Here is a 26,926-nt window from a genome sequence, read left to right as displayed (position 1 = left end):
GCAATATCATCCAGCCCCATCCACATATGTAACTAGAAGCAGGAACTTAATTCACCATCTACTACAAGATTACTCCCATGGGCTAAAAAGGGTTAATGCAACTTCTTAAAAATACTGAGAATTGTTTGCACTTTCTGCTCATAATGGTCCTCCAAAATGTCAAGTAAACCCATTCTTTTCCTCGACGACTGCCTTGTCTATGGTTGGTTCATCTAATTGGCCATTTGCCCTCATTAAAATCGGTGTATTTTCTAACTGATTATAGTTGTGTAATATTGTCTGAAGCAGTGCTGTCCAACAGAACTTTCTGCGATGATGGAAATAGTCTTTATCTACGTTGTCCAATAGGGTAGCCAGAAGCCACATGAGGCTATTGAGCACTTGAAATATGGCTAGTGTAGCTGAGGAACCAAATTTTTAATTTTATTTAATTTTAATCAATTTAAACAGCCACGCGTGACTAACGGCTCCTGTATTAGACTACACAGGTCTAAAATTTACCTGTGTGCTCTGGTAAAATGTAAAGGGAGCTTCACACTGCCCCAGTTTCTGAGCGAATCAGTCAGCATTCTATCTGACGTAGAATAAACCTTTGTCGAGACACCTAAAATGCTACCCTTGAATGAAGTTTAAAATTTCTCTCGCCCATTTTTTCTACTTTCTCAGGTGAGTCGTCCCTTCTAGAACTGAGGGTGAGTCCTCGGGAGACAGTTCCCCTTTGTGTGATAAGGTGCTGGACATAGTTACCAGGCAAGGGAAAGATACATTTCAAGTATTGACCTGAAATAGATTGCCAGATGTTTCTCCAGCAAAGATGGGTTTATTCCAGATCAGTAGAGAATTGCGATTTGGGATCTGCATCCACATGCAAGTCCCCCAAATGGCAAGGGAAGAAGAACACTTCTATAGAGGGGAAAAGGAAGTTGGGAGGACTATGGCAAACAAAGAGCCCACGGCTTTTAATTGGCTGAGTCCTTGCCAGGAAAGAGGAGGAGTCTTTCATCTTCCTTTTGGGCTCTGCTGTTATCACAGGGCATGAGAGCTCCCTTGCTGGTCTCCCAGCCCTATTTAATTCAGGTTTCTGTTTATTAATTTTTTACACAAGTGAAGCTGGAGAGGAGCTTTTTGCCAAAAGGTAGGACCTCGAGGTATATGGTGATGAAACATTATTTTCCAAAGTGTAGATGGGATTCATTTATAAGAAGGTGGCTGGATCTCATGGTTTGGCTTGGACAATTCCACGTAAACTCTTGTTTCCCCCAACATCAGGAAACTGCCTCTGCCCTCATTAGATCATGAGTTCCCCTGGACAATATTGCCCAATGCTGTATTTTGCCATGCTTCTGTGGCCAGTAGCACTGTATATGTCTTCTTTGATGCCTTCCTTCCTCTCACCACTGCATACAGTCAGTCAAGTCCTACTGAGCTTATCTCCTAAATATTATCAAATATATTCACTCCTTTCTCTCCCAGCTTCCACAGCTTTAGTCAGAGCCACAGCAACTTTTGCCTGGATCATTGCTATGGGCTCCTTGCTTCCAGTCTCATGCTTCTCTAATGGGGGTCATCGCGTCCAGTTGAGCAGTTTGTATACTGCAAAAGGTGGCTGGCCAAGGAGGTTAGTGGGGCTGAAGTATCGCCTGCATTCTTGTGCACTGGTACAGGAGCTCTGTTTATCTGGAGAGAGTACCTTTGTAATTTGCATAAAGGTGCCACATAATCCTCATGGCTATCCAATATGGTAGCCACTAGCCACATGTGGCTCTTTAAATTTTTTTTAATAAATTTATTTATTTTATTTATTTTAATTTTTGGCTGCATTGGGTCTTCGTGCTGTGTGCGGGCTTTCTCTGGTTGCGGCGAGCGGGTCTACTCTTTGTTGCAGTGTGCGGGCTTCTCATTGCGGTGGCTTCTCTTGTTGCGGAGCATGGGCTCTAGGCATGCGGGCTTCAGTAGTTGTGGCAAGTGGGCTCAGTAGTTGTGGCATGCGGGCTTTAGAGCACAGGCTCAGTAGTTGTGGCGCATGGGCTTAGTTGCTCCGCGGCATGTGGGATCTTCCTGGGCCAGGGCTCAAACCCATGTCCCCTGCATTAGCAGGCAGATTCTTAATCACTGCGCCACCAGGGAAGCCCTGGCTCTTTAAATTTTAATTAATTAAAATAAGTAGAATTTAAAGGTCAATTTCTCAGTCATACTAGCCACATTGCAAGTGCTCAATAGTCACAAGTGGCTCTTGGCTACTATATTGAACAGTGCTGATAAAGACAATTTCCACCATTGCAGAAAGTTCTGTCAGACAGCACTGGATAGACTGCTTCTAAACCATTCTCTATACAGTTTGCTGGTGTGAGCGATCTTTAGCACAAAGCTAAACATGTCCCTCTCTTGCTTAAAAGCCTTCAGTGATATCCATTTCCATCAGCAGCGATCATTTAGCAGGTGGTGAGCCAATTTTGTGGGTGACAACCAACATTAAAAACAAGACAGCAGGGAAAAGCAACAAAAAACATACAAGGGAATCACCATAAGGTTAACAGCTGATCTTTCAGCAGAAACTCTGCAAGCCAGAAGGGAGTGGCAGGACACATTTAAAGTGATGAAAGGGAAAAAAACTACAACCAAGATTATTCTACCCAGCAAGGATCTCATTCAGATTTGATGGAGGAATTAAAACCTTTACAGACAAGTGAAAGCTAAGACAATTCAGCACCACCAAACCAGCTTTACAACAAATGCTAAAGGAACTTCTTTATGCAGGAAACACAAGAGAAGGAAAAGACCTACAATAACAAACTCAAAACAATTAAGAAAATGGTAATAGGAACATACATATCGATAACTACCTTAAATGTAAATGGATTAAATGCTCCAACCAAAAGACATAAACTGGCTGAATGGATACAAAAACAAGACCCGTATATATGCTGTCTACAAGAGACCACTTCAGACCTAGGGACACATACAAACTGAAAGCGAGGGAATGGAAAAAGAGATTCCTTGCAAATGGAAATCAAAAGAAAGCTGGAGTAACAATTCTCATATCAGACAAAATAGACTTTAACATAAAGACTATTACAAGAGACAAAGAAGGACACTCCATAATGATCAAGGGATCAATCCAAGAAGAAGATATAAACAATTGTAAACATTTATGCACCCAACATAGGAGAACCTCAATACATAAGGCAAATGCTAACAGCCATAAAAGGGGAAATCGACAGTAACACAATCATAGTAGGGGACTTTAACATGCCACTTTCACCAATGGACAGATCATCCAAAATGAATAAAAATAAGGACAAACGCTTTAAATGATACATTAAACAAGATGGACTTAATTGATATTTATAGCACATTCCATCCAAAAACAACAGAATACACTTTCTTCTCAAGGGCTCATGGAACATTCTCCAGGATAGATCATATCTTGGGTCACAAATCAAGCCTTGGTAAATATAAGAAAATTGAAATCATATCAGGTATCTTTTCTGACCACAGTGCTATGAGACTAGATATCAATTACAGGGAAAAATCTGTAAAAAATACAAACACATGGAGGTTAAACAATACACTATTAAATAACCAAGAGATCACTGAAGAAATCAAAGAGGAAATAAAAAAATACCTAGGAACAAAAGACAATGAAAACATGACGACCCAAAACCTATGGGATGCAGCCAAAGCAGTTCTAAGAGTGAAGTTTATAGCAATACAATCCTACCTCAAGAAACAGGAAACATCTCAAATAAACAACCGAACCTTACACCTAAAGCAACTAGAGAAAGAAGAACAAAAAAACCCCAAAAAGTTAGCAGAAGGAAAGAAATCATAAAGATCACATCAGAAATAAATGAAGAAGAAATGAAGGAAACAATAGCAAAGATCAATAAAACTAAAAGCTGGTTCTTTGAGAAGATAAACAAAATTGATAAACCATTAGCCAGATTCATCAGGAAAACAAGGGAGAAGACTCAAATCAATAGAATTAGAAATGAAAAAGGAGAAGTAACAATGGACATTGCAGACATACAAAGGATTATGAGAGATTACCACAAGCAACTATATGCCAATAAAATGGATAACCTGGAAGAAATGGACAAATTCTTAGAAAAGCACAACTTTCCGAGGCTGAACCAGGAAGAAATAGAAAATATAAAGAGATCAATCACAAGCACTGAAATTGAAACTGTGATTAAAAGTCTTCCAACAAACAAAAGCCCAGGACCATATGGCTTCACAGGCAAATTCTATCAAACATTTAGAGAAGAGCTAACACCTATCTTTCTCAAACTCTTCCAAAATATAGCAGAGGGAGGAACACTCCCAAACTCATTCTACGAGGCCACAATCACCCTGGTACCAAAACCAGACAAAGATGTCACAAAGAAAGAAAACTACAGGCCAATATCACTGATGAACATAGATGCAAAAATCCTCAACAAAATACTAGCAAACAGAATCCAACAGCACATTAAAAGGATCAAACACCATGATCAAGTGGGGTTTATCCTAGAAATGCAAGGATTCTTCAATATACGCAAATCAATCAATGTGATACACCACATTAACAAATTGAAGGAGAAAAACCATAGGATTATCTCAGTAGATGCAGAAAAAGCTTTTGACAAAATTCAACACCCATTTATGATAAAAACCCTGCAGAAAGTAGGCATAGAGGGAACTTACCTCAACATAATAAAGGCCATATATGACAAACCCACAGCCAACATCATTCTCAATGGTGAAAATGGAAACCATTTCCACTAAGATCAGGAACAAGACAAGGCTGTCCACTCTTACCACTATTATTAAACATAGTTTTGGAAGTTTTAGCCACAGCAATCAGAGAAGAAAAAGAAATAAAAGGAATTCAAATCAGAAAAGAAGTAAAACTGTCACTGTTTGCAGATGACATGATACTATACATAGAGAATCCTAAAGATGCTACCAGAAAACTATTAGAGCTAATCAATGAATTTTGTAAAGTAGCAGGATACAAAATTAATGCACAGAAATCTCTTGCATTCCTATACACTAATGATGAAAAATATGAAAGAGAAATTAAGGAAACACTCCCATTTACCACTGCAGCAAAAAGAATAAAGTACTTAGGAATAAACCTACCTAAGGAGACAAAAGACCTGTATGCAGAAAACTTCAAGACACTGATGAAAGAAATTAAAGATGATACAAACAGATGGAGAGATATATCACGTTCTTGGATTGGAAGAATCAGTATTGTGAAAATGACTATACTACCCAAAGCAATCTACAGATTCAATGCAATCCCTATCAAACTACCAATGGCATTTTTCACAGAACTAGAACAAAAAATTTCACAATTTGTATGGAAACACAAAAGACCCCAAATAGCCAAAGCAATCTTGAGAAAGAAAAACGGAGCTGGAGGAATCAGGCTCCCTGACTTCAGACTATACTACAAAGCTACAGTAATCAAGACAGTATGATACTGGCACAAAAACAAAAATATAGATCAATGGAACAGGACAGAAAGCTCAGACATAAACCCACACATATATGGTCACTTTATTTTTGATAAAGGAGGCAAGAATATACAATAGAGAAAAGACAGCCTCTTCAATAAGTGGTGCTGGGTAAACTGGACAGCTACATGTAAAAGAATGAATTTAGAACACTCCCTAACACCATACACAAAAATAAACTCAAAATGGATTAAAGACCTAAATGTAAGGCCAGACACTATAAAACTCTTATTAGAGGAGAACACAGGCAGAACACTCTATGACATAAATCACAGCAAGATCCTTTTTGACCCACCTCTTAGAGAAATAGAAATAAAAACAAAAATAAACAAATGGGACCTAATGAAACTTAAAAGCTTTTGCACAGCAAAGGAAACCATAAACAAGATGAAAAGACAACCCTAAGAATGGGAGAAAATATTTGCAAATGAAGCAACTGATGAAGGATTAATCTCCAAAATATACAAGCAGCTCATGCAGCTCAATATCAAAAAAACAAACAACCCAGTCCAAAAATGGGCAGAAGACCTAAATAGACATTTCTCCAAAGAAGATATACAGATTGCCAACAAACACATGAAAGGATGCTCAACATCACTAATCATTAGAGAAATGCAAATCAAAACTACAATGAGGTATCACCTCAGACCAGTCAGAATGGCCATCATCAAAAAATCTACAAACAATAAATGCTGGAGAGGGTGTGGAGAAAAGGGAACCCGCTTGCACTGTTGGTGGGAATGTTAATTGATACAGCCACTATGGAGAACAGTATGGAGGTTCCTTAAGAAACTAAAAATAGACCTACCATACGACCATACCAGCAATCCCACTACTGGGCATATACCCTGAGAAACCCATAATTCAAAAAGAGTCATGTACCACAATGTTCATTGCAGCTCTATTTACAATAGCCAGGACATGGAAGCAACCTAAGTGTCCATTGACAGATGAATGGATCAATAAGATGTGGCACATATATACAATGGAATATTACTCAGCCATAAAAAGAAACAAAATTGAGTTATTTGTAGTGAGGTGGATGGACATAGTCTGTCATACAGAGTGAAGTAAGTCAGAAAGAGAAAAACAAATACCGTATGCTAACACATATATATAGAATCTAAAAAAAAAAAAAAAGTTTCTGAAGAACCTAGGGGCAGGACAAGAATAACGATGCTGACGTAGAGAATGGATTTGAGGACACCCGGAGGGGGAAGGGTGAGCTGGGATGAAGTGAGAGAGTGGCATGCACATATATACACTACCAAATGTAAAACAGATAGCTAGTGGGAAGCAGCAACATAGCACAGGGAGATCAGCTTGGTGCTTTGTGTCCACCTAGAGGGGTGGGATAGGGAGGGTGGGAGGCAGGCGCAAGAGGGAGGAGATATGGGGATATATGTATATGTATAGCTGATTCACTTTGTTGTACAGCAGAAACTAACACCCCATTGTAAAGCAATTATACCCCAATAAAGATGTTAAAAAAACAAATAAAAACCACCTAAGAATAATTTTAAAAGAAACAAACAAAAAAACTAAACAAAACAAAAAACCCTCCAAAAACAAGACAGCAGAAAAGAATAGAATGGCAAGTACTCGTGGATATTTAGTTTTGTGAAATTTTTGTTTGTTATATCTGTATTTCTTTGTCTCTGTATCCAGATGTCCATGTCTCTATAATTCCACGTGTGTATGATGTTCTGCTGTGTTGTAATGAAAAAGTCTAATTGTGTGTGGAGAGCAAAAGGGATTGAAAAACATGGGCTTATGGGATATGAAGTCTGAGCTCCTTAACCAGGCATATAAGGCCTTCTATGATCTAAACCCTTGATGATCCCTAACTCTCAGCACTGTCTTGTCCACTAATTTAGAACTGCTTAGGTGGTTTCACCTAAGACACCGAAATTTTTTTCTTTCTTTCATCTCTGTGCCTTTGCTCACGTTGAACCCTCTGCTTGGACGACTGATCCTACCGTCTCTTTGCCTGGACAACTTCTACTCATCATGTAAGCCTCAGTTTAAGAAACATCTATTCCAGGAATCCTTCCCTGAACGCTCCAGGGTGGGCTCGGCGCCCTGCTCTGACCTTTCATAACATTCTGCAGACTTCCGTTAACAGGGTAATAATGCTGTAATGATTTATTTACGTATTCATTTCCGGCACTATACTAACTTCTTTCCGTGCTAGTACTATTTTACTCACCTTTGTATCTCAAAGGAGAAGCACAATACCTGGAACATACTGGCACTCAGTCAATGAATACTTTTTCAAAGAATAAAGGAGCGAAGTAGGCAAAATAAATTAATCCTCTATACAGACAATACAAGTGCATGGCGGACTCCGGCCACCGGAGGGCGCCTTGCACCGGGGCTGGTGCGCAGGCGCGCTGGGAGGGCTGGCGCCCCGGCGGCGGCAGCGGCGGCGGTGTGGGCTGTGGTCGCGGGAAGTGAATGGTTTTACCCAGAGGGCCCTGCGCCGCCTTTCTCCGCTGGCACCGGAGCTGCTCCCTGCTCCTCCTCCCCGGCCATGGCGTTCACGTTCGCGGCCTTCTGCTACATGCTGGCGCTGCTGCTCACCGCCGCACTCATCTTCTTCGCCATTTGGCATGTGAGTAGCCGGGGCCGGGGAAAGAAGGGCGAGGTGGCGGCGCAGCCTTTTTTCGCCCCGGGCCCGTGGTCGGGGCGGCCACGGCCCTCGGAGGTCCGCACGCCCGGGAATGGGGCCAGGCCGGGGCGGTGCCGGCCGCGCGGCCAGGGCCCTGCGCGCCCTCGGTCTGCGGACCGGGGCCTGCAGGTCCCGGAGGAGCCGAGGCGTCCGGCGGCTGGCTGGCTGCGCCCGCTGTGTCCCGGCGCAGGCCGCGCGCGCCGCTACTCCTCCCTCGCCGGGTGGGGCGGCCGCGGTCCTAGCGGGCCCTGCGGGACAGCGCTTCGCTGGCCGGCGCCGCATCCCCGCGTTCCCGCGTCCCTCGGGAGATGTCGGGGGCGCAGAGGGGCGTGCTACGTGCTGAGCCGGAATGAAGTTTGCCGAAATATTATTATTTAATGCAGATTGCCTTTGTTTTCTGGTGTCCACAGGAGTGTGGCCCAAATGGGATAGTTATAACCTACTTTAGATAAATTTCCAGCTCTACTTCTCAGGCACTTGTTGGGTGCTCTTCAGGTAGAATCACCCCCCCGCCCCCGGCATTGTCTCCTGGTGAACTTTGATGCCGGTTGAATTGATTACTTTGTTGACCGTTATCTCCGAACTTTCCCCCTAAATCATACTTTGACCGACAAGAGTGTCTCGAGAGACTTCCTAGCCACCTCTGTGTTCGGAGTAGCTTGATTTAGTAGAGGTAGTTTTAATTTGATTTTGAAAATGCTCAGAAACCTTACGCTTCTCTAGGATAATTTTTTTTTTTTTTTCTCTTTTACTCACATCATGTTACAGGACAGAAGCACATCCTTACTGGTCCCTGTAAGGAACAAGTTAAGTTCCCTGTGAAATACAAGAGATTTTTAAGGATTCCTGTTTCTCTAACACAAAATTAGAAGCAGCCTTTTGGACATCAGCATTCATTAAAAATTTATCTTATTTTTGCTCTGCCCTCCATATTCTAGTACCTTCTGGAATATTGGTCTTAGTTTGAATGATTGGGCATGTTCGTGCTCATGTAAATTTTCAGTCAGGTTTCATCATTCCCATAGCAGAGATTTGTTATGGAGCATACAGGGGCAGAGTGATTTACGTGGCAGCAGTGTCTTGTGCAAAAAAAAAAAAAATTTCTCAAATCCATTCCCTTTTGCCAAGGAGTGTAATTACATTTATAATTATTTGAAACCCAACTGCTTGTGTAGTGGGGGAATGCTTATTGTAGGCTGCTCCCTCAAAATGCTTTGTCAGTAGGAAACCATAACTTGAAGAGCATTTTGGGCTCTTCTTTGGTGGAATAAAGACAATATGTAAAGATAATTGGGGATGCAAACTAGCTCTGCCTTAGTAAGCCTCTGATGAAACTGAAATGTGTGGTTCCCTGCCATTTGTAGATGAGGACTTAATCACTTCCTGCTTGATGGACACTCTGTTTTCTGAGCTGATGAGGATTCTTAGAAGAGAGCTGTGGATGGCTTACATTTTGGACTAGATTGTGTTTTGCTAAGAAAACCTGAACTGCACTTTAAAGAAAAAAATGGGTAATTTAAATGAATATGTGTTTGGGTGAAGTAGATGATTTTAAGTCCTGTTACAGAATTAAAAATTTGTTTGTACTCCACAGATTAGTGGAGAGCTTATATACTTGGGGATTTCTAGTATTTCAGAGGATTGTGCATCCTTTGGGAAAAAATAGAAAATTCTAAATAAAGATATAGTTTTAATTTTTCTGTTAACTATGTAACCTTCAGTTTCTTTTCTTTTTTTTAAACTTTTATTTTTTTTATTTTTAATTTTTTTAAAATAATTTATTTTTGGCTGCATTGGGTCTTTGTTGCTGCGCGCGGGCTTTCTCTAGTTGCAGCGAGCCGGGGCTACTCTCCGTTGCGGTGCGCGGGCTTCTCATTGAGGTGGCTTCTCTTGTTGCAGAGCATGGGTTCTAGGCACGCGGGCTCAGTAGTCGTGGAGCACAGGCTTAGTTGCTCCGTAGTATGTGGGATCTTCCCAGACCAGGGCTTCAACCTGTGTCCCCTGCATTAGGCAGGTGGATTCTTAACCACTGCGCCACCAGGGAAGTCCCCGGTTTATTTTCTTAGGTCGTTTTAAGTATCCGTCAGAAGACTCATCTGGAAATTTCAAGTATAAATTCAGAAAATCCAGTTTATGTTAATTGTTGTATGGAGGATTTTTTTATGCTGATGGTTACGTCTGTCAGTTTAGTCCTAATTCATGTGATTGATGCTTTTTGGAGAATAGAGTTGGGAGCATAGATTTGTTTGAAAGCTAAAAATGCAGAAGTCATTCCCCAGATATGTGCATCGAATTTGAAGGTATCCTGAATTGTGTAGTTTGCTACCTTTAGGGATTTTTGTTTGTTTGTTTGTTTTGTTTTTGCACTTTTGTGGAAAACTTTGTGAACGTCCTTGTCCAGACCCACAGTCACAGAAGATTTGAAAACCACTAGTTTAAGAATCTTTTCAGAAGAGTTTTGACAACTCTAGCTTATAGCACTCAAACAGAAACCCATTCAGTAACATACTCATTAAAAGATCCTTTGAAATCACCTGAAGAAACCGTCCAGTGGGAAAAAAGTTAAAGCACAAGTTTCATCCTCTGCTAGTAAATTGGATCTTGTTATAGGGAAGTAATTGTATTTGAGATCACAGTCCTTGTCTTAAATGTTATTACTAAAATGCATTGGGAATATATCACAGCTAATGTCAGGTGATTGACTGATTATATCCATAAATAATCAGAAATTAGCATCTTCTAATTGTACATTTACATTTTTAACACTTATATGTGTTAGGGGTCATTAACAAAGGACAGTGCCTTTTGGTGGGTTCTGTACTTTTTTTTTAAGCATAGGACTATTTTTTCCTTTTTCCCCCCTTTCATTCAGTAAATATATATATTTTTAAATTTATTTGGCTGCGTCAGGTCTTAGTTGCGGCAGGTGGGATCTTCATTTCGGCATGCGGGGTCTTTCGTTGAAGCGTGTGGGCTCAGTAGTTGTGGCATATAGGCTCTAGAGCATGCAGGCTCAGTGGTTGAAGCCCGGGGCACAAGAGATCTTAGTTCCCTGACCAGGGATCAATCCCGCATCCCCTGCATTGGAAGGCGGATTCTTAACCACTGGACTACCGGGGAAGTCCCATTCAGTAAATATTGATTGAACACTTATATAGGTGCCAGGCACTATTTTAAGCCCTGGGACATAGCAGTGAACACAGCAAAAATCTTTGCTCTCATGGAACTTACATTTTAATGTTTAATTATTTTCCTTCTATTTCTGCTTTCATTACAATTTTTATTAGGCCAGGTTGGTAATTTTATAAAATTCTAGAAATTTAAAAAAACTCATCTTTTTATGAAGCTAAGAATTTTAACAGGGTAAGCCAGTATATTAAAAGCTAGAAATATATGACTTCAGTGATTGCTGGTAATATTGAGTAGCACTGTCTCACATATAAAAATACTAGTCCTAACCCACCAGAGGAAGGGCAGATTAAATTCTTTGTCCCCTGGGTGACTGGTGGCAGCAACTAAAATAGCTCTCCCATAAACTTGGGGCCTTTGGCTTCTTATTTTGACATAAAAAGGGGTGTGTCACCCCTATTTGATTTTTAGTGCATTTTGACTTTGAAGTTCTGTGTTCAGTGACCTTAAATGTTAAAGCCACATTTCTTCTCAGTGTGGACAGAAACATTCTTGATTCTTGCTGTTTTTTTTTTTAATGGTATGATATAAAATTTTTATTTATTTACTTATATTAAAGTATAGTTGATTTACTCTTGCCATGCATTTTATTTATTTATTATTTATTGGCCACGCCACATGGCATGCGGGATCTTAGTTCCCCGACCAGGGATGGAACCTGTGTCCCTTGCAGTGGAAGCACGGAGTCTTAACCCCTGGACCGCAGGGAAGTCCTTGCAATGCATTTTAAGTGGATGAGATCTTTCTCCCCTTATCATATTTATAACTGTTTCACTCATCACACCATGAAAAGCTGGCCTTACCTGGGCTTTACCCTTCTTCAGTCTTTAGTTTGGTGACCAAATGAAAGGACCTGCATGTGGTAGGAATATACAGAGGACATGAAAGGAGGTCCGATTGATCATTTTTGCATTGCCCTTAAACAGGCCTGCTCTTGCCTATCTGGTGAGTTAGAATTAGATGCCTCTTGAGGCAGAGGATTAGAAAGGCGAATTAGAATAAGGCGAATTAGAATAAGATGCCTCTTGAGGCAGAGGATTAGAAAAGTCCTCCCTCCTGAATAGCCCCTGGTGCAGAGCCCATGCCAGGGTGCTTGGCAGCAGAAGCGTGCCTGGCATTGTGCCCCCACCTGGCCTTTTGTTCTGTGCAGAAACTGCAGTACTGTATGTGGTGATCCTGGCTGTGAAGTTTAATAATCTCTTAGTGTTCCTTTATTCTGAGGCTATTTCTTGAACTTCCAAATCGAAGCAGGACCGTGCAATGTATGTGTTTAGGTATAAATGGGAACAAATTGAAGCATACAAGTCCATTTCTAGTGTCCCGCTGAACACTGTGACAAGGGAGGGACATGCACAGATGATTAAAAACACTTCACCCTGAGGGGCACACAGTCTAGTGGGGGACACAAACCTGAACTTAAATCCTCTCCTCCAGTATGAGAAATGCCAGCCTGATAGTGTTATAAAGCCTTGTGCTATGTGGAGATTAGACGGGCGTGCAATTATTTCTGCCCAGGGGAGTTAGGGAGACCTACAGGGAGGAATTGACATAGGAAGAGTGTTTTTTTAGGATAAAGAGGAGCTTCCGTAAATAGTTATGGCTGGGGGAAAGACTATTTCAAGCAGAGAAAATAACTTTAGTGGAGGCATTGAAAAAATTAAAAATTGAAGATATTTATCACAGTGATATCAGATCATTTTAGTGATAACAATATACAAGTGTTTTCAGTTCTTTGAATGTGATTCTAGTTATTTATTAATTACCATATACTGAGTTTACTGTAAACTGGTACATATAAAGTTGCTACACTTCTGCTTTTGTCCTATTAACTTTATTCAGTTATGTTTGATGGGGCAGGTTTATTGCTGCTTTTTATTAAAGTGAGCGATCCTAACTACTTTATTTTTATTTTAGATTATAGCATTTGATGAGCTGAAGACTGATTACAAGAATCCTATAGACCAGTGTAATACCCTGAATCCTGTAAGTTATAATATAGGCTATTTCTCTAGATTTTTAAACTGTTTTTGCTTTTAACTTGATATAATTTGAAAATGGCCAATATTCTCAGTAGCATGATAAATTTGTACTTTTTGAAGTAGGCAGAATTTTAAAAAATATTCTTTTTCCTGTCCTGCTTGACTATTCTATTATTAATCTGCTGGTGATCTTGTCAGCTGTCATACTAACATTCTTCCAATCTGCTTTTTACATTGTCGGCCAAAGACAGTTGAAAAGGTCAAAAAGATTAAAAGAGTCAAAATTGCATTAAAGGTGTGTACTGCTTTTTAGTTTAATGTTTTAATGCTACATTCATTTCATGGGGAGGGTTAGGGCATTTGTATTTGTAAACTGTTCTGTTCAGTGTGTTTGTTCATATGCCTGTTGAGGTTTATGATTTCATGAAATTTCATATTTTATGCAAATGTTTGCTTGCTGGCAGTCAAGTAGGGAAAGCTGTTAAATGCTCATGCATTTAAAAAAATGTTACAGCCATAGGCACTTCGATATTAAATTATTAGGTGCAGTGTTTGAAAGTTGGTTAACATGAAGTGACTTTAATAGGTGAGATTATTCTTTTGTTGTAACTTACTCTGAGGTAGTCTGTAGGTGGAGTCTTTAGTACCATATCTATTTTTATCTTTGGTTTTGTCTATTCTGGAATTTATTCTTTCAGCAGCTGTTTATTCAGAGCCTTTTAGGTGGATAGCTCTGTTCTTAGGCTCTGGAATCTTGCAGTAAGGCTTACCTTTGGATTCATGCTGTCAGAATTTTGTGGATAACAATTTGTATACAAATGTCTACATAGTTATTTCTAGTATATATCCACTCTAAGTTTCTAAAACAGACCTGTCTTACACTAAGTTCTGAGCTCTTCTGGATTTAGTTATAATGTGGCCCCATTGTGCTTAGGGGTTTTATATATATATTTGACTTCATTTAGTTTACAGGAAGATTCTCCTGTAGCCTGTAGATTTGATTTTTGCCTAACTGGTCAGAAACTGAAAGGTTTTTTGTAAGAAAGCAGTGAGTATGTCTTCAAGAAATAGAATGTAATAATTCATCTTTAAAAATTACTTAACGAAGATGAAAACATATATAGACTTTAGTTGTGTAAAACTGTAAAGCACTAGCATGCTAGAGGGATTTTGTTTGGAAAGGGTCTATAAAGTTGGTTTGCTACTTTTATCATTGTTTCCTAGATAAATAGCCATGATGGAATAGATTCCTGATTTGTCTTTAAAGAACTGCTACAGTAAGACTTGATGTAGGTACAATTAAAAGTATTAACTTACTGTTTCTCTACTCTTATGAAGCAAAATATGAGATGAATTTGCTTTCTCACTTGGAAGGTAATAATGTTCATTGTAAAACATCTTAACTTACTGTTTAAACTAATTGTTACCAAGAAATTAAGAAACTGAAATTTCTCCTTTTGATGGCTGTTTATTAATAGTATTCTATCTGCTTTGGCTTTTCATTACTTCAAATAACCAAATGATGATGAAGATGATAATAGCCGAAATCAGATGAGGGCTTTCCTGGGTGCCAGGCTCTGTGCTAAGCATCTTTACCTGGGTTTTTTCATTCAGTTTTCATGACAATCCTAAGAGGTGAGTATATTATACTCATGAATAGGAGAGTAAACTGAGGCTTAGTGAGGTTCAGGCACTTTGCCCAGGGTCACACAGCTAACATAGAGTCAGAATTCAAACCCAGACAGCCTGATTTTTTTAGGTTCAGATTCTTGTATTTTCCTAATTTACTATAAACTTTAAGAGGGACTAATTTCATTTTAAAATATAGAGTGTGATTTTTGGCTTTTTTTTAATGGAAAGAAATTCTTACTTTGTGCTTGGGACATCCTAATGCTGCAGTGGATTAGTGGATTGGAAGGAAGTTTCTACACCAGCACAAGTTGTGTTTTGGATAGGGTGCCGATAATTGGCTTAATAGCAGTGCATCTGACAGTTTTCCCTATTGAAAATTTGTTTTGACAGTTCTGCCAAAGTATGGGGGAAGACAAATACCATTATATTTAAAAATGTGAACCTTAACTACAGAATATTATGATTTGCATGTTTAAGTACTATCATTTCAGCCATATTTGCATGAGGTGTTTATGGATACTAGTTTTTGTGTAAATGTGGGTTCCTAAATGGAATCATTTTGTGCCACTAATGGGGAAATTTCATGATTAAAGAATGATTGAAGAGGACTGGTCTTTATGAGAGATGCATAGTAAAAGTATCTGGACTGTTTTGAGGAGAAGGGAGGGAGTGTGGCATTTGTTTCATATTAAAACTGGTAGAGTTGCAGATTATCTTTATTATCACTCTTATTAAAGAATATTGTTTAAGAGCAGTAGGGATCATGCTTTCAAAATCATTTTCTCCCCATACCCTAGTCTGGAAAACTTGGATGATGATTTGTATTGTTAGATCACTTGGTTTTAGAGGGCCGAAATAGGCTCATTATATTTTAAAGAAAAATCTTGTAATTTAAACTAGTATTATAAACAGCAGCTTCAGTGGAACTCCTAATAAAATGTATTATATATTTTTCTTGGTTTGTCCTGGTTGTAGTCTTTGTGTTCCAAAGATTTTCCTATGGATATTTTCTTGTTTTCTTGCAGATGTTTAACTTTGATCTTAATTAAATGCTGGCTTAACGGTCCATGTTATTTACATGTTTATATATATGTGCAGAGTTTATCTTGTTATTATATTACTTAAATTTGTAGAAAATATCTGGTTAGTGGTATAGATTAATTGGTTTTACTGGAATTTTATTTAAAATAGTATTAATTAAAAACTTTGCTTTACAGCTTTGAATGGGAAAAGTAATTTGGGAGTACTAGAAAGTCGACTTGAATAAGTAATATATTATTTCTACAGCTATAGTTTCCCCTCAGGAAAGATCTGATGGGACAGTGCAGCACATTTGAGAAACTGGCTTTGCAGCTGTGACTTGTAGGAAGCTCTTTGGCTGAAACTTGAAATGAAAGGTTTTGGTATTTATATTTAACAGAGTCATTAGGCTGAAATCTGTAGGATGAGAAAGATAATTTAAAGTAAAGCATGAACTCTTGGTCATTTTATAAAAAGTGTTTTGCTTGAACTCATTTTTCCTCACTTAATACTACCTTCTATCAAAAGATGTATTTTGTTTTTGAGTTCTGAGCTTCTACTGGTCTGCTGTGTTTGTAGTCCTTCAATGGAGAAAGCAGGCTGAAAGAAATAGGAAGGCCTTGTAGGAATGGGAGCTCAGGAACCGGGAGAATTCCAATTTCATGGTTCAGATCTTAGTCTTTTCCCTCCTACATTGCAGAAAGCACATCGTTTGCATCTGTGCATATTAATGTTCTTTCCCCCCGACTGTGCTGAGATTATTGGCTGTTGGCTTTCCATTGAAAAATTACTTTTGTGGTAATGTGATGTGGTTTGCTAAATATTGTATATGTAACATCCCTGGTTTCTGTTTAAAGGCTTAAAAACAATGTGTAAACTTCTAAAGGGGAGTTTTGTTTTTGTGGATTTTTTTATATCATGTTGCATGTGATCAGATATTTCATTTTTGTATTTTCATCATTCTTGAATGGTGGAAAGAAAGAATATTCTGAGTGATTAGCAAATAACTGTGAACAATCTGGGTGGTAACTTTGTATAATTTAACCTGTTGCTCTAAGAGTTTGGGTTTTAAATTTTAAGTTATATCTTATTCTTTTAGTGCAAGCTATATCCTCTGGTCAGTTGGCATATAATCTTGCTTTTGTTCAAAAGCTTAATATGGAAATAAAGCTCAGTAGCATCTTTCATTTCTGATTCTAGGAAAACAGTGATTTTTCATTATTGAAACTTAGTTGCCACCTGCTTTCCAAATTAGCAGTTGATTTAATGCCAAGGCATTTTGATAACTGGCTTGTGTTTTTCTTCCAGCTTGTCCTTCCAGAGTACCTCATCCATGCTTTCTTCTGTGTCATGTTTCTTTGTGCAGCAGAGTGGCTTACACTGGGTCTCAATATGCCCCTCTTGGCATATCATATTTGGAGGTAATATTTAGATACACTTCTAATACTTTTCCTAATTAAATTTTAATTATACTGTGGTTGATATGGTTATCTTACATGCTAGTCACCTAAACAAAAGTAGTTGGCATTTATTTTTAAAACCACATGGATGCACAAATAACTGTTTTAATACCTCTTATGGAGCTTATGTTATTATTCTTTAAAGGGTTTTTAAAAAAGTGAGGTATAACTTACATACGATAATGTGTGCACGTCTAAAGTGTACAGCTCAGTGGATTTTTACATATGTATACACTTGTGAAACTACCGCCCAGATCAAGATATACAGCACTTCTAGCCCCCAGAAGAGTCCCTTGTGTCCCATTCCAATCAGTTAGCCCTGTACTTTCACAGGAGAACCAGTGATCTCTTGCAGCTTAGATTAGTTTTGTCCATCTTTGAACTTCATATAAATCAAATTGTACAGTGTGTGTCTAACTTCTTCCTCCATGTTTACTTTGTGAATTTAAATTTGGTTATTTATAAAAGATTCATATTTCATAACTTCTAAATGTTATATCTGATCTATATAGCATTAGAGTGTTTTGTTTTAGATAGGCATGTCAAAATCTTATTGCCCTTAATTTTAGGACATACATACGGAAGAAGTATTTAGGAGTAAAGTGGTTTCACATCTGTAACTGGCTCTGAAATGGCTCAGAAAAAAATGTACGTGTATTTAGAGAGAGAACAGAAAAGAGAAGGACAAAGCTGTGTGGTAAATGTGAACATTTGGAATATCTTGGTGAAGTGTTCTTTATGTTAAAATGAAAAGTTGAAAGAAAAAATTGTATTTCCTTTTTACAGTTATTCTTAATTTTCTTGGATTTCTGAAAGTGTAGAGGAGACCAGATATGACTTGTTTAACCACCTTGTTCTCTGTAGGGGCTCCAGTTTTAAAATTAAGGTGATAAAAGGAAAGAACTCCACCTAGAACTAAAAGTATGCTTCCCAATGTGGACCACCTCTCATTGTAACAAATATTATTTGAGAAGGAGAATGCTCCTTTCCATCCTGAAGGTTAGCTTCCATTCTGAGTGGCTAATCAACTGTGTTTATTACAGGTATATGAGTAGACCAGTGATGAGTGGACCAGGACTCTATGACCCTACAACCATCATGAATGCAGATATTCTAGCATATTGTCAGAAAGAAGGATGGTGCAAATTAGCTTTTTATCTTCTAGCATTTTTTTACTACCTATATGGGTAAGTTTAAAAAACAAAACGAGAATATGATTTCACTTTGCTGCCAGAAACATTTGCAGACGTTATGGTCTGAATACCTTAAAATCCACTTGAAGAATAACTCGTGTCTTGAACGGTGGTACTGGTAACGGCACAGTGCACACCAGCAAATTCACACACATTGAATAAGCTGGTACTTGTCAAGGCAGCCAACTGATGTGCAGTCAGAGGCAGAAAGTCGTGTCAGGGATGCTGCTTCCAAAGTCTCAGACAGTCAGTGAAGGACAGTCCTCATTCTCCATGGCAGAGCAAGAGGATATGGCTGTGTGCGTTTGCAAAAAAGTTTCTGCTTGGCTTCAGTGTCTGTCTCAAGATTATGTTTAATTTTTCTTTATCATTCTTCATAAACTGTATGCTCTACCCTTTATTTTCTGGTTTGCATGATCCGAATGGGATGAAGGAAAGAAAAGTTCTATCATATAGGATGCTGCAGTTATTTATTTTTTTTATTTTCTATTTATTTTTTTGGCTGCATCGGGTCTTAGTTGTGGCACACAGGAGCTTCGTTATGGCACGTGGGCTTCTCTCTAGCTGTGGCGCACGGGCTCCAAAGCGCAAGGGCTCTGTAGTTTGTGGCAAGCGGGCTCTCTATGTGAGGCGCACAGGCTTAGTAGTTGTGGCGCGCGGGCTTAGTTGCCCCAAGGCATGTGGGATCTTAGTTCCCCGACCAGGGATTGAACCCGCACCCCCTGCATTGGAAGGCAGATTCTTAACCACTGGACCACCAGGGAAGTCCCGATGCTGCAGTTATTGATTTTCCTCCCTTTGTACTGTGATGGACTCATATCATCATTCCTCTAGGTCAGGGTTTCTTGACCTTGGCACTGTTGGTATTTTGGGCAGGGTGAATCTTTGCTGTGAGGAGCTGTCCTGTGCACTGTAGGATGTTTGGCAGCGTCCCCGGCCTCTGCCCACTGGATGCCGTAGCTTCCCTCTGCCCCAGTCATAATAACCAGAAATGTCTCTAGACGTTTGCCACATGCCCTCTGTGGGGCAGAATCAGCCCTGGTTGGGAGGCACTGTTCTAGGTGTACTGTAGGTGGGGGAAAACAGCTGCTTATTAAAACTAGAAATGGACACGGGCAAGTGTGGAGTTATAATTTTTCTTTAAGCTTTATAAATACACTTTTCCCATTTTTTATTGATAAATATTCAACTGGAGAGGAATTGCCACCTGATTGTCAAAATATGAAGAAAATTAGTTGTATTAGATGAAATTTTGGCAGTAATTAAGTTTCTCTTCCCTCTCCTTTCTGTTACTTGAAAACTTGCTTATTTCTTGTTTACATCATACTAGTTTCCATTATGGAAAAGGGTGAAGTGCTAGACTTAAATTTATGGAAAATGTATTTTTATGCTTTTAGACGTTATATTTGTGAAAAATGAGTGTCCGGTAGTACACCTAGAGACGTTCATACATGAAACAAAGATAGTGAAAAAGTTCTGAAAAGTGAAATTCCATGTGTCCTTTTAATTTCTGTTAATTTTCAGTTTTTAGTTTCTATAATAAGTGTCTGGAACAGTGCTGGCATATAGTAGGCACTTAAAACATACTTGTTGAAAGAAGGAAAATAAATGAATGCTTGAATAAATGATAAAATTGGAGATGTAGAGTTGTGGGAAAATGTTCACCAGGAGATGGTGGCACTACATCATTCATTTGTTTTAAATTGTCTATCAACACACATGCACACACACACGAGTCCAGGCGGGAGGCCCAGCCAACACAGTGCCTTGGCTGAGGAGAAAGAGAAGGGCAGACACCCAGTCTGGGGGTCATATCAGCCAGGAGCCCCCATAAGAGCAGCAAACTAAGTCCCAGGCCTATTGATGGAGGAGGGTATCACCCCCCACCTGAAAGGCCTTTCTGAGAAGAGCCAGGGACAGCCAGCTGTCTGCACGAGGAGAATGGAAACAATCGCCCAGATCGCGAGAGCCCACAAGTTCACTCTGTCTCCATCATCTGTCCTCAGGCCGAGCACCAAGACCACTGACCCATTGGGCCCCCTCCCAGGCTGTCTGTGAACCTCTGTGAGCCCAGCCCTTACAATGAAGCCCATTGTCTTTCTTTAAAAAGCAATAGTAGAGACTTCCCTGGCAGTCCAGTGGTTAAGCCTGCGCTTCCACTGCAGGGAGCACCGGTTTGATCCCTGGTCGGGGAACTAAGATCCCGCATGCCAGGCAACGGGGCCAAAAAAAAAAAAAAGCAATAGTAATGGATAAGCATCATATTTAATCTGTGGTCCATCCAGACAATGGAATATTATTCAGAGATTAAAAGAAATCTATCAAGTCATGAAAATACATGGAAGAAACTTAAATGCATGTTGCTAAGTGAAAGAAGCCAGTCTGAAAAGGCTACAGACTGTCTGATTCCAAATATATGATATTCTGGAAAAGGCAACACTGTGGAGACAGTAAAAATATCAATGGTGACCAGGGATTAGCAGGGAGGGAGGGATGAATAGACAGAGCACAGACAATTTTTAGGGCAGTGAAACTATTCTGTATGATACTCTAAGGGTGGGTACGTTTGTCAAGCAAATATACATTTGTCAAAACCTGTAGAATGTACAACAGCCAGTGAACCTTAATGTAAACACTGGACTCTAGTTAATAATGATGTATCAATATTGGTTCAGTTGTAATAAGCATACCACACTAATGTAATAAGGGAAACTGTGTGTGTGTGTCTGTCTGTATGTCTGTCTGTGTGCTGGGAGCAGGAGGTCCATGAGAGGTCTCTTTACTTGCAGCTCAATTTTTCTGTAAACCTAAAACTGCTCTTTTAAAAAGTCTATTAATTAAATAATGATAACAAAAAATAGTCTATCAAGTTTGCACACCTCCTTGCTTTGTATTTCCGTTTAGACACACATGCTTTTGAACCATGCCTCTCCCACCTTGCCCTTCATGTAGGATCAAATGGTTATTGCTTTTTATTTTGCTTGTTGGTCCCCTTTTCTTTTTTAACCTTGCTGCTATTGCCTAGAGCCTTTCTCTAATGGGAAAGTGCCTTGATTGATCATTCCTTTCTGTAAAATGGGGATAATCGTACCTACCCTACTTCCTAGGACCTAACAGAAGGCCTGGCATGAAGTGAGCCCTTGGAGATGCTCACTCCTATTCTTAGACATAGCTCCGGAGCAGTGTGCTGTTGGATTGCTTCTCTAAGCCCTGATCCCCATTAAGCTTTCAGCTGTGCCGTTCTTGCTAAAATTGGAAAGGAAATAGGGGACAACTACAGCACATGCACTGAGCCAATCCTACCTTAGGCAAAAGTCCATAAATGCAGATTAAAATCATACTGTGAACTTGTCATTCATTGGTCTTTCCATTTTCTGTGATGGTGTGATATCACAAACTAGTTTGCTATATAAAGCAGACTCAACTTTTTGGTGCTCTTAGTTTTTATAATTAGGAATGTTTGAGTTAATAATAGCCTTTTTCTTCTTTTCAGCATGATCTATGTTTTGGTGAGCTCTTAGAACAACACTCAGAAGAACTGGTCCAGTTAAGTGCATGCAAAAAGCCACCAAACGAAGGGATTCTATCCAGCAAGATCCTGTTTCCAAGAGTAGCCTATGGAATCTGATCAGTTACTTTAAAAAATGACTCCTTATTTTTTAAATGTTTCCACATTTTTTGCTTGTGGAAAGACTGTTTTCATGTGTTATACTCGGATAAAGAATTTAAATGGAATCACGTATAAATTAATATAAAATGATACCTCTGGTGTTGACAGGTTTGAACTTGCACTCCTTAAGGAACAGCCATAATCCCTTGAATGACTTCATTAATTATTGACTGTCCTTAGTCCATTGGAAGCTTTTGTTTATAGAAGTTGTAGGGCTCATTTTGGTTTTATTGAAATGCCATTTAATTATAAATTAGCTGTAGATATCAGGTGCTTCTGATAAATTGAAAATATATATCTGACCTGTGGAAACTTCATGGGTTTCCTCATCTATCATGTAGGTGATTATATATGGATGCATTAAAAAAATGAGTGGGATTTTTTTTTCCTTTGACTTGAAATATTATCCCTGTATATTGCATGAATGAGAGATTTCCCATATTTCCACCAGAGTAATATACTTGCTTTAATTCTTAAGCATAAGTGAACATGATACAAAAATATATGCTGACTTACTTGTGAAGAATGCATTTAAAGCTATTTTAAATGTGTTTTAATTTGTGAGACATTACTTATTAAGAAATTGGTTATTATACTTAGTGTTCTGATCTGGTGGTAAAGATATTCTTAAGAGTTTGCAAGTACTTTAGATTTTCAAAACTGAATGAGAGAGAACATTGTATAACCGTCCTGCTGTTCCTTTAGTGCAATACAATAAAACTCTGAAATTAAGACTTATTTTCAGTGCATTGTTTTAAAGATTACAAATAGCTATTCTTAAACTTGCTTATTCCAAATAAAGACATATCACTGTCAATTTTTTAAAAAGATAGTAGAGTATTACATTTTTTTTTTAATACCATGCTTGGATCTAAAAAGGAAGAGTTTTAAATGGTTAAGCACGTTACCTTCTTGTGTCACTTGACAAGATTCATAAACGCTGGTGGCACAGCACCATCATTTTTCTTACCAGTTAAAAAAAATTATTGTGAAGCTTAAAATGTTTAAAATATTTTTTTCCTTTTTGAAACAGCATGTTTTAAGGTAAAATGACTTGTAAGTTTGGTTTTTTTGCTGCTGCTTGTAAGGCAGGTAAATTATAATTATGGCTTGCCTGTTTCCGTAAGCATTCTTGTGCTTTATTTGGGATGAGGAAGTTAAGGCAAATGAAAATAGTTTAAGTGGTTCAAAGTTTCTTCAAGGATCAAAGAAAGAAAACCATAGGCAGAAATTCCACATAATGATCAAGGGAGTTTATGGATGTGTCTGTGGAAGTCTTACTCTAAGTACCCCTTGAATTAGACGCTGCACTGTTTTATTCTGTACTAGTGAAAAACTGCCTCTCCACCTTTGGGAGAATGGCTGTTACTGTTTTGAGATTGGGTAATGGGGGTGAATACGTTGAAGAAGAGGATGTAGAACCAGAAGAGTGAGGAGAGTCCAACCATTTCATAATGAGAGACGCTTTAAAGACCTTGTCTTTTGTAGTCTGGAGCACGCTTCGAGGGATCATCAGTTCATGCAGTAAATTGTTTACTGAGCCCTTGCTAGGCACTGAAGACTCATGATCTGAGTATAAGCAGTAATTCCGTTTCTAATCCACCCAATTCTACCAGCTTGCACTCATTTTTCTTTCTTGTTCACAAGAACTTTTGATCATGAGAGACTTGGCCAAGTCTTCTGTACTTCACATAGGTTTCCTGGGGCAGTTACTTTTGTATTCCTGTCAAAGGATTTTCATGAGCCCTTGCTGTCTCTTAGCAAACACCACTTTCCTTTATAAGTTAACATACTTTTAATAATGTATTCCACAATACTCTCCAGGATTAATGCAAGGTTTACTGCTTGTAATTTGTGGAGGCCACCTTCTCATGCTTCAGAAATTAGATATGTAGTCCTTAGCTGATTCCTCAAAAATGACTGACAATTGAGGTTCACCCATCTCAGTGGTAGATTGTTAGTTCCTAGGTATGTGATTGGGTACCTGGATGCTCTCATAATATCTACTCATCTTTACCTTTTCCAGTGTTTTATGAAATTAAGTCACTTACTAAGAGAAAGCAGAAACATAATATTTGCATTTGATAGTATCCCACTTGTTCTTTCCCTTGCTCTGAGTTTGCTTTGTTCCCCCCATTAATCTGGTTTGGGTGGCCCTAGCCATATTTCTGCTTCTCCTGCATGCCCAGCTGAAACGTAGTTAGCCTGGGTTTGTAATCCTTTCCAGCTTTAGTCAGACTGCACCCTGTGTAGCCACAGCTGTTTATTTAGGAATTCTTTTTTCCCTTGTTACAATTACTTTTGCTATTGTGTGTTTTGATTTATCTTTAAGAGCATTCCAACTCTCTGAAACCATTAGTGTAACACACTGTGGTTTTTATCTGTATCAGCAACTCCTTGCTGTTGGTACAGATTCTCCTGCATTAAAAATCTTATATAACAAATGTAGTCTATTTAGCAGTTATTCTTAGTAACAATACTATATCATGCCATCATGTCCTATTAGTGTTAAGGAGGTATAGGGGTAGAAACTTACTTGAATGCCTGAATCTGAATTTTATTAACAATGTTTGATGATTTTAACTGATAGTACCCACTCCCTATCCCAGGATAGAGGAGAGTTGGGTCACAGGCTGTACATAAACTGCTAATTTGTTTGAAGTTTGAATTACTTTTCATGGGAAGGGGGTAGTGATAGGAAATGACCAGATGATCCACTTTTGACACATACCAGGTATTACTGAAGCATTTGAGAAGCCTCATGGATTACACCATGAATTGCCAGACCTACCAGTCAAATTTAGATACCCAGGTAATGGTCTTACACAAAGCAGCAGAGTGCATGACAGTTTGTAGTATGTGTCTTTTAAAGCCTGTTAAGTATTTTCCAGCTTGAGGACCACTTAATGTTAATAGCTCTCATCTTCTCTGCAGATCAACAACATATTTTGAAAATGTTTCAGATAATTGCATAGAAAGGAAATAAGAGATATCGATACACTTTGAAACTAGCAAATTATTTTCGTTGATACAACACTTCTCTTTTCCTCCAATTATATATATTTATGAACAGTGTTCATGGAATATTATTGCCATAGTACAAAGAATGACTTCTGTGGATTTCTTCTGGTGGGCTTTCATTTCAGGTATGAAATAGCATAGCAGCATCAAGCCCATTAAAATAATCTATTTAAAAGTTTTCATCTAAGTTACTTATTTAAAATGTGCATCTTTCAATAATCAGTTGTACAGTATAATTGTAAATCAGAAGTTTTGACAGCCGAAATATTTTAAAACAACACTCTTTTCAAAGGGGAAAGATAGTAATGTCAAATAATTTAAGCTCTTTTGCTCAAACCAGTCATTGATCTGTGGTCAGACCAGCAGCTAATGAGTCTCTGGCACTAGTATTATAGCTTAGCAGATGGTTCTGAACTAATACTCTGGGGCGATGCTAAGAGAGAAAATGGGGTTCTGGATATGTTGAATAGCTTTCTTAGAACAATTTTACTTTGATTAAAATTAATGGTTTTAAAGCTAAATGTCTAAAAGGAGTAAACAACTCTGTAGCTTGTTCTGCTTGTTCTTGGAAAATAGTATTAACCACCTAAGGTGATCTGTGGGATTGGAGTGAAGGTTTTACCCTACTTTAGTTTCATTAATGCACATTGTGGAAGATGTAGAGAACATCTTGACATGGAAAAGAATGAATAAGTTAACGTTCATCGTACAGTGCTTTCCTAAATTTCTTTGGTTATCATGTTCTTATATTCTGGAGAAGAAAAATTTCTTAAATAATAAATTGATGACTAGGTAGATCTTAAAACTACTAAGGGAAACACAGAATATAGTTAGCCATCTGTGCTCATGGTTTGTTAGATTTAAAATCTAAGTTAACCTTAATGGTGCTGTACACCATCCAAAGACAGTGCCCTTATGTTGTCCTGCCTTCTTAGAGCTTGCTTGCTTGATTTTGCTTTTGTATATTTAATAAAAACTGTCTCAAATGTTTCCTTGTGTAGTTTGTGGGTAACAGTTGAGTTTGTGTGTTGATTCTATTTCAGCAACTAACAGGCTTGTGTATGACCAGGATTCTGGCTGGTCTCTCTGCCTCCCTTCCCCAATTGTTTTGAGGGCTGTCCTGCAGATTAACCAGAGAAAATGCTTTTCCAAGAGTGTTGGAATTACATGTTATTAAACTTAATTGGATAATTATATTTGAGTAGTGACATCCCATGTTTCTTTGTTATGGAATAATTGATGTTTTTCCTTATACCTAGTATTAAAATAGTTTAGTCAAGCATTTTAAATGTGGAACGCTTAACAAGCACTTGCAGTGGAAATTAAGAGATGCATGCACTTTGAAAATTCAGTTGATTATTAAAGGATTTGATTAGTCCATGCCAATATTTGTCTTCCATTTTCTTAAGTATTCATGAGTAAGCTATATGTTTATACTGGGAGAAAGCTAATACAAGATTTGGTAATGTCAATTTCAACGACTGTTTAAAGTTTAATGGAATATTGTGATTTTTAAACTGTATTTGGTTATAATACCAAAATCATGAGGAAGGTCAGTCTATTATTGCAGCCTGTACTTTAAAAAAA

At 38.5% G+C, this 26,926-nt stretch overlaps 1 protein-coding gene across 1 annotated transcript; it reads left to right on the top strand.

The window, feature by feature from the left end:
• Positions 1-7,914: 7,914 nt before the first annotated feature.
• Positions 7,915-26,329, top strand: CNIH1 (cornichon family AMPA receptor auxiliary protein 1). The gene is made up of 5 exons (XM_059914262.1): positions 7,915-8,118; positions 13,279-13,347; positions 17,304-17,416; positions 18,499-18,642; positions 22,142-26,329. The coding sequence occupies exons 1-5, from the start codon at positions 8,038-8,040 to the stop codon at positions 22,167-22,169; spliced, it is 435 nt and encodes a 144-aa protein (XP_059770245.1). The 5' UTR covers positions 7,915-8,037; the 3' UTR covers positions 22,170-26,329.
• Positions 26,330-26,926: the final 597 nt, after the last annotated feature.

Source organism: Balaenoptera ricei, chromosome 2 (genome assembly GCF_028023285.1).
Source record: "Balaenoptera ricei isolate mBalRic1 chromosome 2, mBalRic1.hap2, whole genome shotgun sequence".
In the NCBI taxonomy this organism is placed as follows: domain Eukaryota; kingdom Metazoa; phylum Chordata; class Mammalia; order Artiodactyla; family Balaenopteridae; genus Balaenoptera; species Balaenoptera ricei.
The sequence above is the reverse complement of the archived record's forward strand: the minus strand, read 5'-3'. Positions and strand labels throughout refer to the sequence as shown.